At 37.3% G+C, this 12,889-nt stretch overlaps 1 protein-coding gene across 1 annotated transcript in view; it reads left to right on the plus strand.

Moving 5' to 3' along the window:
• Window positions 1-11,762, plus strand: part of AGO1 (protein argonaute-1) — a 322,424-nt gene extending 310,662 nt beyond the window's left edge. The window contains exon 18 of the mRNA XM_090405013.1: window positions 11,604-11,762. Within this exon, the coding sequence (XP_090261139.1) occupies window positions 11,604-11,712 (109 nt within the window). The 3' untranslated portion in view covers window positions 11,713-11,762. The remainder of the gene's footprint in view (window positions 1-11,603) is intronic.
• The last annotated feature ends 1,127 nt before the right edge of the window (window positions 11,763-12,889 follow it).

Here is a 12,889-nt window from a genome sequence, read left to right on the forward strand (position 1 = left end):
CATAGATGGTATAGTTTAGTCCTAATTAGATAATTAGGACTTTAGTCTTTGTGTTGTACATTGCAATTGTTCAGACTAGTCCCATTGTTATACCGGATTGTTGTTGTCTTGTGTACTGTGACAAAAACTCACTTCAGAGCACTGGTTTTGTGCTCTGAAGATGCTGGAATACCAGTGATATCAACAATAAGTTAATAAATAGTCATTTTCTTCTCATCTATAATTAATCGACAACTAATGTGAGAGTTAAAATGGATGAATAATATTTTAAAGCCATAGCTGCATAAAGAAAAAGAAAATGTGTATCTGATATCAGGAGAAAAGTGATGACCAGGCCCAGGAACAGTATACAAAGCAAGTTAGGGGACAGTCATGGTATGAAATGCAAAATTAGACTATGAAAAGAAGTTAGTAGAACAAGCTCTTGGAAATCCAAGAGAATTTTGTGATGCAGAAAGGAAAAGAAAGAATAACTATTACTTGCCATATAGTCATATGGAAAAATAGCTTTAGAGAATGTAGATGGTAGGAAAGTGTTGGATATACTAGAAATTATTGGATTGTTGAGTGATCACTTTAGTAAGATGCACATTCTAATCAGGCCGATTTGTTTTTGAGAGGCTGGGGGGGGGAACTAGATGAGAGAATGAAGGTTAATGAGTAAACCGTCAGCATTGGGCACTGAAGCAGTGTGCAAGAGAATTAACAATTTCCCTAATCTGGTCATTTGTCTCGACTTGAGAAAGATTCCTGATCAGTGAAAGAAGGGCAAGATAATTCCATTATACATAACTAGAGCTAGGACAGAAGTAACCAGTTATAAACTAATCATTATCTCTGGAGTTATTAAGGTACTGAAGAATCTAGTAAGAGTACACATTCAGAAGTCTAATAAAGCTCCTCTGGTTACAGTAGTTATTAACAGATAATACATCTTACTCCTTTAATATGTAGAACTATTAAGATTAAAACATTACTGTCCATACTAGATCACACTGAACTATATAGTAAGTCTATAATAAATTTAGTTTAATCCTTTATCCAAGTGTAAGCAAACAAAGTTTGCACCTGAAAATATCTTCAGGACGGGGGGTAAGGTAGCAACACCAGGCAGCTCCAAGCTCTCATCACTCCTTGTCTCAGTATCTCCAGTAATGCAAAGCACATCTCCTTACGGACATGTATACTGCTATTCATTAAGGGAAGGGCCACTACTCAGACTGATTTCAACCTTTATTGAGGTCTTGTCAGTGGGAGGCAGACCCAAACGTGGAGATACTAAGGCAACAACAACAACAACGTTACTGGTTTGCTGGGTGAAGCATAAAATGCTTTTTGTTTTCCCCTTTGTCTGTGTCGAGAAGCTTGATGGGGGAGTGGGGGTTTGTGAGCCTTATGCTCGCACTTTATGAACTATGGGGTTAGCTCTGTTCTGCTGAGAGCAGGATTGCCTTGGGTCTTTTATGTTTGTGAATGTCATGTTCACTGTAACTGGAAGCCTGTCTGACCAGTGGGTTGGGATGAGAGTGTGCTTTGCTGAAGAATTTTTTGGCTTGGTCCTGAAGGAGGGAATGGATGTCTGGGGTTCTGGTTTCTCTATGGATCTGCGTGTTTCTGACGAACCATGGGGCATTCAGGATCATCCGCAGGCACTTGTTTTGTATCCTCTGTAGTTTCAGGATGTTGGATTTGGATGTATGACTCCATGTAGGGGATGCATATGTGATAACTGGTCGTATTACCATCTGGTACAGTAGCAGCTTGTTGCGTGTATTCAGTTTGCTGTTGCGGTTGATCAGGGGGTAGAGCTGGGCTATGGCTCTGGATGTCTTTGTGCCTATGAGTTTGATGTGGCTGTTGAAATTTAGTTTATGGTCCAGCTGTACTCCTAGGTATCTGGCTTCAGTCTGCCAAGGTATCTTTTTTCCGAGGAGATGAATGTCGTCTTGGATGAGGGCTTTGCGTCTGGTGAATAGTATAGCTGTGCTTTTGTGGGGGTTTACTTGTATCCTCCAGTCCGAGAACCATTTCTCTAGTGTTGTGATAGTTTCCTGTAAACGACTGATCGCCAGGTGTGGGCGGAGAGATCTTGTCATTATGGCTGTGTCGTCCGCGTATATAGGGCTGTGATGGTGGTCCTTGGGTTCTGCGGGATGTCGGCCACATATATTGTGAAGAGTAGGGGGGCTAGCAGGGAACCCTGTGGCACACCTGCCAGGATTTTGCACCTAGTTGAGATGGTGCCACTTATTTTTACCTCCATGGATCTGTCAGTGAGGTAGGATTTTATTAGTTTGATGAGGTTTGTTGGTATGTTGGCCTGTATGAGTTTGTAGAGTAGTCCTTGATGCCATACCTTGTCGAAGGCCTTTGCAACATCCAGAAACACTGCAGCTGTGTGCAGGTTCCAGTTGTAACCTTGGGTGATGTGCTCCACCAGTCTGTGTATTTGTTGCACTGTGCTGTGTTCACGGCGGAAGCCAAATTGTTCGTTTGGTATTATTCCTAGTTTGTCTGATTGTTCTTGTAGTCTTGAGAGGATGATTTTTTCAGCAATCTTTCCTAAGTTGGATAGAAGGCTGATGGGACGGTAGCTTTGAGGGAGTTGTGGATTGTTTCCTGGCTTTTTAATTGGTATGATGTCTGCAGCTTTCCATGCAGTAGGGAAGTGTTGTATCCTCAGTATTGCATTGGTTATGTTAACCAGGTGCACAATAGCCTTTCGAGGAAGCAGTTTGATGATTCTGTTTGTGATTCCATCAGGACCTGGAGCTTTTTTGTTATTTAGATGTTTTATGATGTTGGTTATTTCCATTGGGGTAGTGGGGGTGATGCTGCCTGGGTTGTCTGTGGTCAGGCTTAAGGTACGCTTGACTTGCTGGTGGATTTTATAAATGTGGGTGATGTTTATGTTGTCATATGATGGCCTGCATTGCTTTTCTAGGTTATCTGCTATTGCTCCTGCTTTTTCTGTATCAGTCAGTGCAGTTCCATGTGCGGTCTGCATGGGGGGTAATGGGTTGCGTTTGGTGCGCAGGGTCTTCAAAAATTTCCATATTGTGTGATCTTCTGGGTTAAGTGATGAGAGTTTATTTTCCCAATCTTGATTCCTGTGGTTTTTAAGTGATATTCTGACTTGGTTGGTCAAGTTGTTCAGTATTTTCTTGTCCTGTGGGGCTCTTGTGTTGTGGTATCTTTTCCTGGCTTTGTTTTTTGTTCTGATTAGTTCCATGATGTTTTCTGGGAGCCATCTGGTTGGGTGGTTGGATGTGGTTTTGGTGACTGCTTCTAATGCTTTTTTGATTTGGTGTGTTAGATTGTTTACTGCTTCATCTATTTCTTCTTTTTTGCGGATGGTGGGTGCAGGGCCGATGTATTCTGGTAGGATTTTTGCAAGCTTGTCCCATGAAATGAAGGTGTGCTGGGGAGCCAGTTGTTCTTGTGTGCCAAGTTTGATCAGGACTGGGTTGTGATCAGATGATAATTCATTGATTGTCTCCAGTTGGTACTGGTAACTGATGTTTTTAAGGATAGCTATGTCGAGTACATCTGATCTTCCATTTGGGCTGTAGTGAGTGTGCTCAGTGGGTCCTGCTACCACAGCTGAGTTAAGTGTTGAGTAGTTGTGTAGGATGCGTCCACTTCTGTTAATTGTGGTGCTGAACCATGCTCTGTGTTTGGCGTTCAAGTCTCCTGCTATGATGGTCGGGTCAGTGGTGCCAAGGATAGCATCCAGGTCTGCTGTCAGTAGAGAGTTGCTTGGAGAGTTGTACGCAGCATATATCTTGATGCTTCCAGCATTGTTTGTGTGGACTTGAATACCTGTAATCTCCAGGTGGGTAGTCTGTGGGTTGAATATGGCATTGTGGTGGAGGTATGGTTTGATGTAGATGGCAGTGCCTCCCCCTCTGGTGCTGAGTCTATCCGTTCGGTACATCATATATCCTCTCACTTTTGGGTTGCTGGAAGGTCTTAGGTGGGTCTCGTTGATCAGCATTATGTCTGGGTTGTGTCTTTGTGCAAAGTCCTGTAGTTCTAGTGTCTTGTTGGTGAGGCCGTTGGCATTCCAGGCGGCAATCAAGAGTGAGTTGGGTTTTACTTTGGTTTTATTCATTGTTGAGTGCTGTCAGTATGGAGTGGGTTCCTTGCAGGAATCTCTTTGTGGAGGATGTAGTTGGGTTTGTTCTGCTGAATTCTTGCAGCATAGTTGCTAGTGAGGCAGTCAGTATTGCTGTGATGTTGGAGCTTGTAAGGTTGTCCTGTGTTGTGGCCTTTGGGCGGGCTGCTTCTGCGTATGTCTTGGGGGGAAGTTGAGCTCTTTCCTGTCTTTTTTGGTTAGGGTTTGGTTGGTTTGATGACTGGTCAGCCGGGATACTTTGAGTGGTCTTCAGTGGGGGAGGTTGGGTGGGTCTTGCAGTCCCTCTATTTCTGGGGTGGTGGCTGCATCCTTTGTAGTTGGCTGGATGGGGTCCTCCACAGTTGGCACATTTGGCTGGTGTGGTTCTCGGTTTTGTGCATGTAGTGGTTTGATGTTTTTCTCCACATTTCAGGCATTTGAATTCAGCTTTGCACAGCTTTTGGGCGTGGCCAAACTTTTGGCAACGGTGGCATTGCCCTGCTGATGCCCTTTTCCTGAGTGGTTCCGTTGATATTTTAAGTCCGCAGACCGCGGTTATATCGTAGATTTGTTTTTGAGTATTGTGGACCTCAACTAACACAAGTGGCATTGGTCGTTTGTCGGATCTGAGCATCCGGCTAACTTTGATTGGAGTTAGGCCTTGTTGTGTGAGGTCTGTTGTGATCTCCTCGGTGGTTATGCCTTCAGCTACCCCTCGTAGTACCACCTTGAGGTTTCTTTCGCTGCTGAGAGTGAAGGTGTGGTACTGAATGTTGGTGTTGTCCATTATTTTGGTTATTTGCCTGTAATCTGTGACCGTTTGTGGTTGAATCTTAACTCCTTTGTCCGTGTTTTTGGCCCAGGAGTAATCTATTTTGTGTTGTCTGAGGTTACGTGCCACCGTGGTCCATTTGTCTTTATCGCGTAGGATTACTGGGGGGACCTTTTCCCTTTTGTCTTGGACTTCTTGTGCAGGTGTGTCTTCTTCCATCTGAGTGTCAGCTGTTCTACGCCTTTTACTGGCGTGTTCTTCCGGGGAGGTTCGCCTGAATGGGAACTTTTGGTGGGGGGAGGGACGGGATGTTCCCCTCGGTTATATCTCCCTCACTTTCGTCGTCAGTGTTATCTGGTTCTTCTATTTTAGAGTCATTGTTAAACGGTGTAGGGGGAAATGATTCGTATAGTTTGACCTTCCCTGGCCAGTTGTCATTAAGGAGTTTTCCTAGCCTTAGGAATTCCCTGTATACGTCATCGAAGTTAAGGGGTTTGTCCATTGTCGTGGGTCTAGATTAGACTAATAAGAAATTGGCTGGAACTTACCTTCGATGTTTTCATCCCACTTCCAGGACTCACTATTTAACTATTTAACTACACAGTAGGTAATCCAAATATAATCCAAGTCGTCTTCACTACTCACTCACTGAATCCAACGAGAATCAACTCACTCCAATGCTGCACTATGATCACTGAGTCACTAACTCAGATACTAAGGCAGAAGCTATAGGAGAGGTCATATTTACCTATAGGAGTTGCCAATAGGTGTACCACCTTATTCTTGAATTACTCTGCATTTAGAGAAAGATGTTGGAAGTTTATTTTTCACTTGGTTAGACTATAATAAACTTAGTTTAATTCTTTATCCAAGTATAAGCAAACAAAGTTTGCGCCTGAAAATATCTTCAGGACTGGGGTAAAGTAGTGCAACTCCAAGCAAAGGTGGATCACGCTCTCATCACTCCTTGTCTCAATATCTCCCATAATGCAAAGCACATCCCCTTGCAGACATGTATACTGCTATGCATTAAGGGAAGGGCCACTACCCAGACCAGTTTCAACCTTTATTGAGGTCTCGTCAGTGGGAGGCAGACCCGAACGTGGAGATACTAAGTCAGAAGCAATAGGAGAGGTCATATTTACCTATATGTGAGTGATGAGAGCTTGGTCCACCTTTGCTTGGAGTTGCTTGGTGTTGCATTACCTTACCCCAGTCCTGAAGATATTTTCAGGCGCAAACTTTGTTTGCTTACACTTGGATAAAGGATTAAACTAAATTTATTATAGTCTAACCAAGTGAAAAATAAACTTCCAACATCTTATATAGTAAGTCATTTAAAATTATTCAACTTGTCATTGCTCATGATATAATAACTGTACAAATAATGTGACTTAATCTACATTGAAAGAAATTGCTTAATAGATAAAGAAATTTCTTTCAGTATATTGTTAAAGTATAATGGTGTGTTTCTTTCCTGACTTATTTTTGAATTACTGTGAGGACTAACAGTTTTTAATCTTTTCATTTTGGGGATTATTTGGAAATACCAAGTCTGAGATGTAAGGAACTTGATTAAGGCTTCCTCATTTGTAGATGAGTTAGCCATTCTCATACATAGGTGGAAGATTGTTTCCTCCTGGAAAATTGAGTTTTTTCATCCTGCAAAATGTGTAAACAAGTGAAATGAATGCACACAATTATCAATAATTTACACACACTGGCCTCATGGTATTGGTTGCTTTGGCAGCATTTCAAAATAACTAACCACATACTCTCATTCTTTGATTGACCACTTACAGTAGTCAAATTTATTTCTCCGATTCAGAACCAGATTTGTCATATTCCATTGAATTGTTTCTTCACTTACAGTAAATGAAGAAATAGTAACCTACAAAGCATTTTCAGTTAGAATCTTTATCACAAGTATGTTCTTTATGTCAACAGAATTATAACAGAACACTTTATAGAAAATCAAAATGGTCATCCACTTGAGTAGCTGAGTGATGAATTTCATCTTTTATCAAAGCAGTGTTACAATTTGTAGTCAACTGGCAGAAGATGAAATCCAGCTTAGTGGACATACATGCATGCATGCATCCTTATGGCTGAAAATTTTTTTGGAGATTAGGCATAAAATTAATTTTCATAAATTGCTGAAATGCAAATATTATGGTCAGTATTGGGAAAAAAACAACAACTGAACTTGCTGCTTGGTACAAAGTACTGTTAGCATGCCTTGTATGGATTTGTTTTACTGTTTAGGGGATACACATGCATTTTCCACATAAACTCAAGAAGGTTATTATACCAATTATCATGCTGAGCTTTCCCTTAAGTTTTACATCAGCGGAGTAAAGTTTGCAAAACTGTCCTTCATTACCTCAAGGGGAGGGAAACACAGTCTTCTTTTTAGTCATAATATTTTCCTCTTTTTAATTATAAGTATGCTCCTTAAAGTAAATTATCTCTCTCAATGAAACTACTGCAGATTATATTTTAAATTTTTAATTGTTTTTGTTTTCATGATATTTACAATTTGATGAAAAGATACTAAAGGGTGAAAATAGGTTTATTTAAAAAAATAGTTTGTTATATGGTATTTCAAGACAAAATGTATCATTCTTAGTTAAAATTTTTTTGACTAATGCAGTTGCTTATTTTGTCACTTATATAAGTTAAATTAATAAACATGCATTTGTTGCATGCTACTTTATCTAAGTGATTCAAGAGAAATAACATTTCCTCAAGTAATTTTAATATTATGTGTTCATCTTTTTATTTATATACATTCACTAACCAAAACTGGCTTTCACTCATAAACTCATGCTGTAGTCTGTCATCTTTTAATATGAACAGATGATGAAGTAGCCATCATCTTGCCAGTAAAAGGACTCACAAAAAAAGTAAATAAATAGAAAAAAAATTTACAAATTTTGCTCTGGTCACGTGTATTTCTTAAGGATGAAGAAGTGGTAGAGAGGATCCAGAGATGTGCAATCAAAATGATGCATGATCTCTGAAATGCTTTTTACAAGGATAGATTGAAACCTCTAGGTTGCAAAAGTTGATTAATAAGCAGAAATGAATATCTACAATAAAGAAATATAAATTTCTTAAAGAATTTTGTAGGATTGAAGCAGAGGAACTTTTTTCTCTTTGTCAATCCTATACATAAGGCATCATCCCTGGAAATTAAGAGTGATCAGGACTATACTTTTTTGCTTGGAGAGTGGTGGATGAGCAGAATGATATGTCAGTCTTTCTTTATTGCTTTGTTAATAAGCAAGTTCATGGAAGGATATGAATAGAGTTAGTGTTGGGCTCCTTGCAGTGACTCTTCAGACTCCATGGAAATGCCTGTATGATAATAATATACAGGAAACCTTACTTAACACAATTAATTAATCCATCAATTAATGCTTACTAAGCGAAATCGCATTAAACAAATACAATAAACAATTGGAATAATTATAATTCATCCTTCAGTTTGCATAAATTTGAAAAAAAAAATTTATAAGCTATATTAGAGGATGAAATCATCAAAGTAATAAAAAATCAATTGCTTAAATTTTTATTTAATGTCTCAACATTTGATTGAGCTACTTTTTTTACAAAAAAAAAAAATAAAATAAAATAAGTAAAAATGTTTGAATAGTGCTCAACTTTTCATCTTTTTCAGTCCAGCTCGATTTTTAAAATGATTAAACCATTCTAAACTCGCAGTAAAGCTTTCACATTCTTTTTGAAATTTAGTCTCTTTCAGTGATGTAAAAATATCGAACTTTTGCTTGAATATTCCTTGTACTAAGGGGTATTCTTTTTTGGTTACAATCCTTAATAGATTGAAACCTCTAGGTTGCAAAAGTTGATTAATAAGCAGAAATGAATATCTACAATAAAGAAATATAAATTTCTTAAAGAATTTTGTAGGATTGAAGCAGAGGAACTTTTTTCTCTTTGTCAATCCTATACATAAGGCATCATCCCCCTGGAAATTAAGAGTGATAGAAGACTTTCCATCTCAATCATTAAATGGCTTCTATTTCAGGTGATCTGCATACTTAAAGAAGCAATAGCAACTTTTCTTTGTTCTTTATATTCTTTGCTATTATTTAATATAGTCCAAACTGTAGACACGCTGTATTCCAGGTCTCGCGGAATTATTGTATTACTGGCGCCACTTTCACGTCTCTTAATGACTTCAAGATTTTACTCTAACATAATTACTTTCCTACTCATTTTATTACTGCCTCTTTCTTTATCAGTCTTTTTTTTTTCCATATCAGGGGTTGAAATAATAAAGCCTTGTTGGTATCTAAATTATAGCAAAATGAAGGAAGAGTGATTGAGTAAGAGAACAGAGTTTGCACGTGCTCTTGTGATGATAGCTTTGAATCAACTGCTGAGTGTTGCTTGCCTCAGCCCTCAGCACTGCTGCATTGACAAGCTCTCTGCAGATTGGCGACAAAAAATTTTGCATAACATAAAAAAAAATCACATTAATTGATTAATCACTCACTTAAAGTGGGAAATAATATCATTTCACTCAGTCGCACTAACTGATTATCTCAAATATCGAATTCACGTTAAGTTTTCCTGTAGTTAATTTGAACAACGTGAACCTCAGGTTTAGAATTCTCAGACTAAATAATTTGTGCTCTATATATTATTGTGCGCATACTACTTAAGGGTATGGTTTTGGTTTTTATATACAGCAACTGCAGGACTTTTAATTACACTGTTGTTTTACTCAACAAGTTTGAATAATTGAAAGTTAAGTAAAACGCACAGTTTCAGATGATGAAATTTCATTCTTTAATGGTAAGAAAGGATTGAGATCTAAAAAATATGGTTGTTAGGAAAAGCCATGTCCAAAAGTGTGCATTTCTATAACAATCATGTTGTGAAAATACTAATTGAAAGCATTTAACATTACATTTGTTGTATATGGTTGAGCTTATCCAGCTGGGAAAAGTCTGCAGATGTTAACTTTCATGCCTTGAATCAGTTTAAAAAAAAAAAAAAAAAAGTTGTTTTTTTTTGTTTCATATATTTTTTATTCTTTTTATTAACATGTTCAACTGAAAATGTGCTTAATCACTAAACCATATTATTAGAGACCTCAAGGGATTAAGGACTCATCATGGGAAGCCATACATCACTTATACCTGCCGTCGTACTTTCTCTTAAGCTGATTCACACTAGATGCACTCACCACTTCAGCAGGCAAACTGTTCCACTCACTCACTGCTTTGTGAGAGGAAAAATCTAGTTCTCATCCCTTTTTTTAAGCGCACACAAAGTTAACTTTCATAGATGCCCACTGTTTGCCAATGTCTGCATTCCACATACTCTATCTTCATAATCTATATTCCATAATCTCAATATCATATTTGTTACTTTGCACCTTTTCCACAGCTTCTATATCCCTCAGAACCGAGGAGACCAAATATGTGCACAGTAATCTGCATGTTTGTATCAAGGCCTTGTATATGTCAAAAGAGGTAAAAGGGCTTACTTATCCTTACATGTTATTGTTCACTTTAGCATTGCAGTTATCCTCTAGGTGACCTTTTGAATTTCAAATTCCTATTCACCACAATTCCAAGATCCTTAGCCTGATCAGTTTCTTCAAGCCTAATCCAACTAATATAATTTGCCATTAGAAATCTCATTCCAAAATGCATAACTTTACAATTGCTAATATCGAATTGACAGCCATTATCATTTGCCTCCAGCTCTGGCTCATTCAGTCTCTGTCTATCTTTGCATCAGCAGAAGACAATTGAACATCTCCTGTCAGGTCCTTCCCAGGATTAGTTCTTCCAATGATAGATGATCCTGGGATGTGCCACTGACTATCTTAAATCTGACAAATTCCCCCTCCTCCAATATACCACTTTCAGTTACCTGTCTTTCAACTAGCTACTTAACTAAGTCAATAGTTTATATTCCAGTCCCACATTCTACATTTTATGTAATAGTCTTTCATGTAGTAGCCTATCCAACTTAGCTTTAATATTATTATAAAGCATGAGCAAATTGCCCAAACATGGCTTCCCTGTTAGCAAACCTATGCTGTTCCTTGCAAAGTTTAGCTTGTCTGTCATCCCATTTCTGTATGTGGCTTCTCACCAACTTCTTTAAAATTTCACCACCAAATAATAGGTCAGTAGTTAAACATGTTTTTATACCTATTCTTTATGAGCACTTGCTCAGTACTGATTTCATGATGTTACAGTGAGGGACAATACATTCTTCCAATCCTGATGAGTTAAGAGATACAAGAACAATGCTGTATATCATATATTTTAGTAAACAACAGTTAAAAATGGAAACAGCTATTCAGAGACAAGCTATTCATAACTAGTTTGTAGATTTATTTTTTTCTCCGGTGGACAAACAAAAAAGTGGTTGGAGGAATTTGGATTTGGGAAAGGAGAAGGAGTGCAAAAAAGACATAACTACAAGTTAGAATGTTCATGATTAGCTAGCATCTCTAGAAACCAGGATATGCCATAAAACTTCAAACTAGATTAAAATATTAAAGAAACATTGTGAAAATTATTTATATATAAGTAATGCTGCACACTTGTAGATTTTTTGTCATTCAGCTAAAAACGTATGCACAGGTATAAAATTGACTGAACAGAGTGGATAAAAATATTTTAATAAACAATTGTAAACTGAAGACTTTTTTTTTTTTTCTAGTGGGGATGGTAGTCATCAGTCAGCCAATGGAGAAGATCGTACTCCAACTGCTATGGCACGAGCAGTAACAGTCCATTCAGATACCAATAAAGTAATGTATTTTGCTTGATATATGGAAATTAATTAGTCACACTGTGTTATACAAAAGAACAGTTCAAGTGTGTGGGTGTATTAAGAGTAATGTCCTCAAGATAGATACATCAAGTTATACTCTTAGTGAGAAAAGGCCCTCCTTCTTGGATACTTTTATTTTTCAGTGGATAACTCAAAACATGGGATCTTATTTGAGCTCATCAGTTATACTTCTTGATATATTTCTTTGATATGACAATGAAATATTTAATAAATTTGAAGGGAGAGGGAAAGTACAGTAGTCAACGTATGACTTCCACTGCCCATCCATCTCCAGATATGTGTCGTCTTCATTGTTATGTGGTTTATAGTAAACAGACTGCTGATTTGTGCAGCTGATTAACAAATAGTATTATAGAGCTATTGGTCCTTAATATTTTTAACACGAAGAAAATATTTCAGCCTTTATCTATTTATGACTATTGGTGTGTGCATGTGAAAATATGGAAGTTATGGTGTCACATCAATTGTGCAAGACAAGCCACTGCACTGCCTAACTGAATTCATACCCTTCTACCCAGTGAATGGTTGTACAGAAATAAGTGTTAACAACACTGCTCGTTGGTAAGCATTCCTTATACGTTAACCATTATGTATTTATAGTCATTAATTTGCTGTTATTTCTATGAACACTAAGTTATCAGTCAGTGTTTAACTTTGTATAGTTATTTGAAATAGAATACATTATTTTCAATATGTAATTAAGCTTAGCCATTTGGACACTGCAGCAATTGTAATGGTAGTTGCAAAGTATTTTTATGTACTGCATTGCATTTAGTCAATTATTTTATAAATCATCACCACAAATGTTGGTTTGCAATTTCAATGCATTTTTGAGATGTGATTAGTCCTGACTTCTGAGAAGTTCTAAGCTTTCTTTTAAAGAAAGTTCTTGGGCTGAAATAAAATAAATTCTATATTAGTTAATTTTTATTTGAAAGTAGTTATATTTTAGAGATATAATAATTAGTATTTCCTTGTGAAATAGAGAAAAGTATATATTTAAAAATTCTTATCTGATTTTGAAATGTACAAATATTTAATTTTTTGTAATAATTTTTTATTAACTGCCAACTCATGATGTTATGAATTTTTTAAATCATTCACTAATTTGTGCATATAAAAACTGCCAAGTATGGACCCAAATGTAAATT

Source organism: Typopeltis vanoorti, chromosome 15 (genome assembly GCF_054136105.1).
Source record: "Typopeltis vanoorti isolate ZY-2024b chromosome 15, IOZ_Tvanoo_1.0, whole genome shotgun sequence".
Taxonomy (NCBI): domain Eukaryota; kingdom Metazoa; phylum Arthropoda; class Arachnida; order Uropygi; family Thelyphonidae; genus Typopeltis; species Typopeltis vanoorti.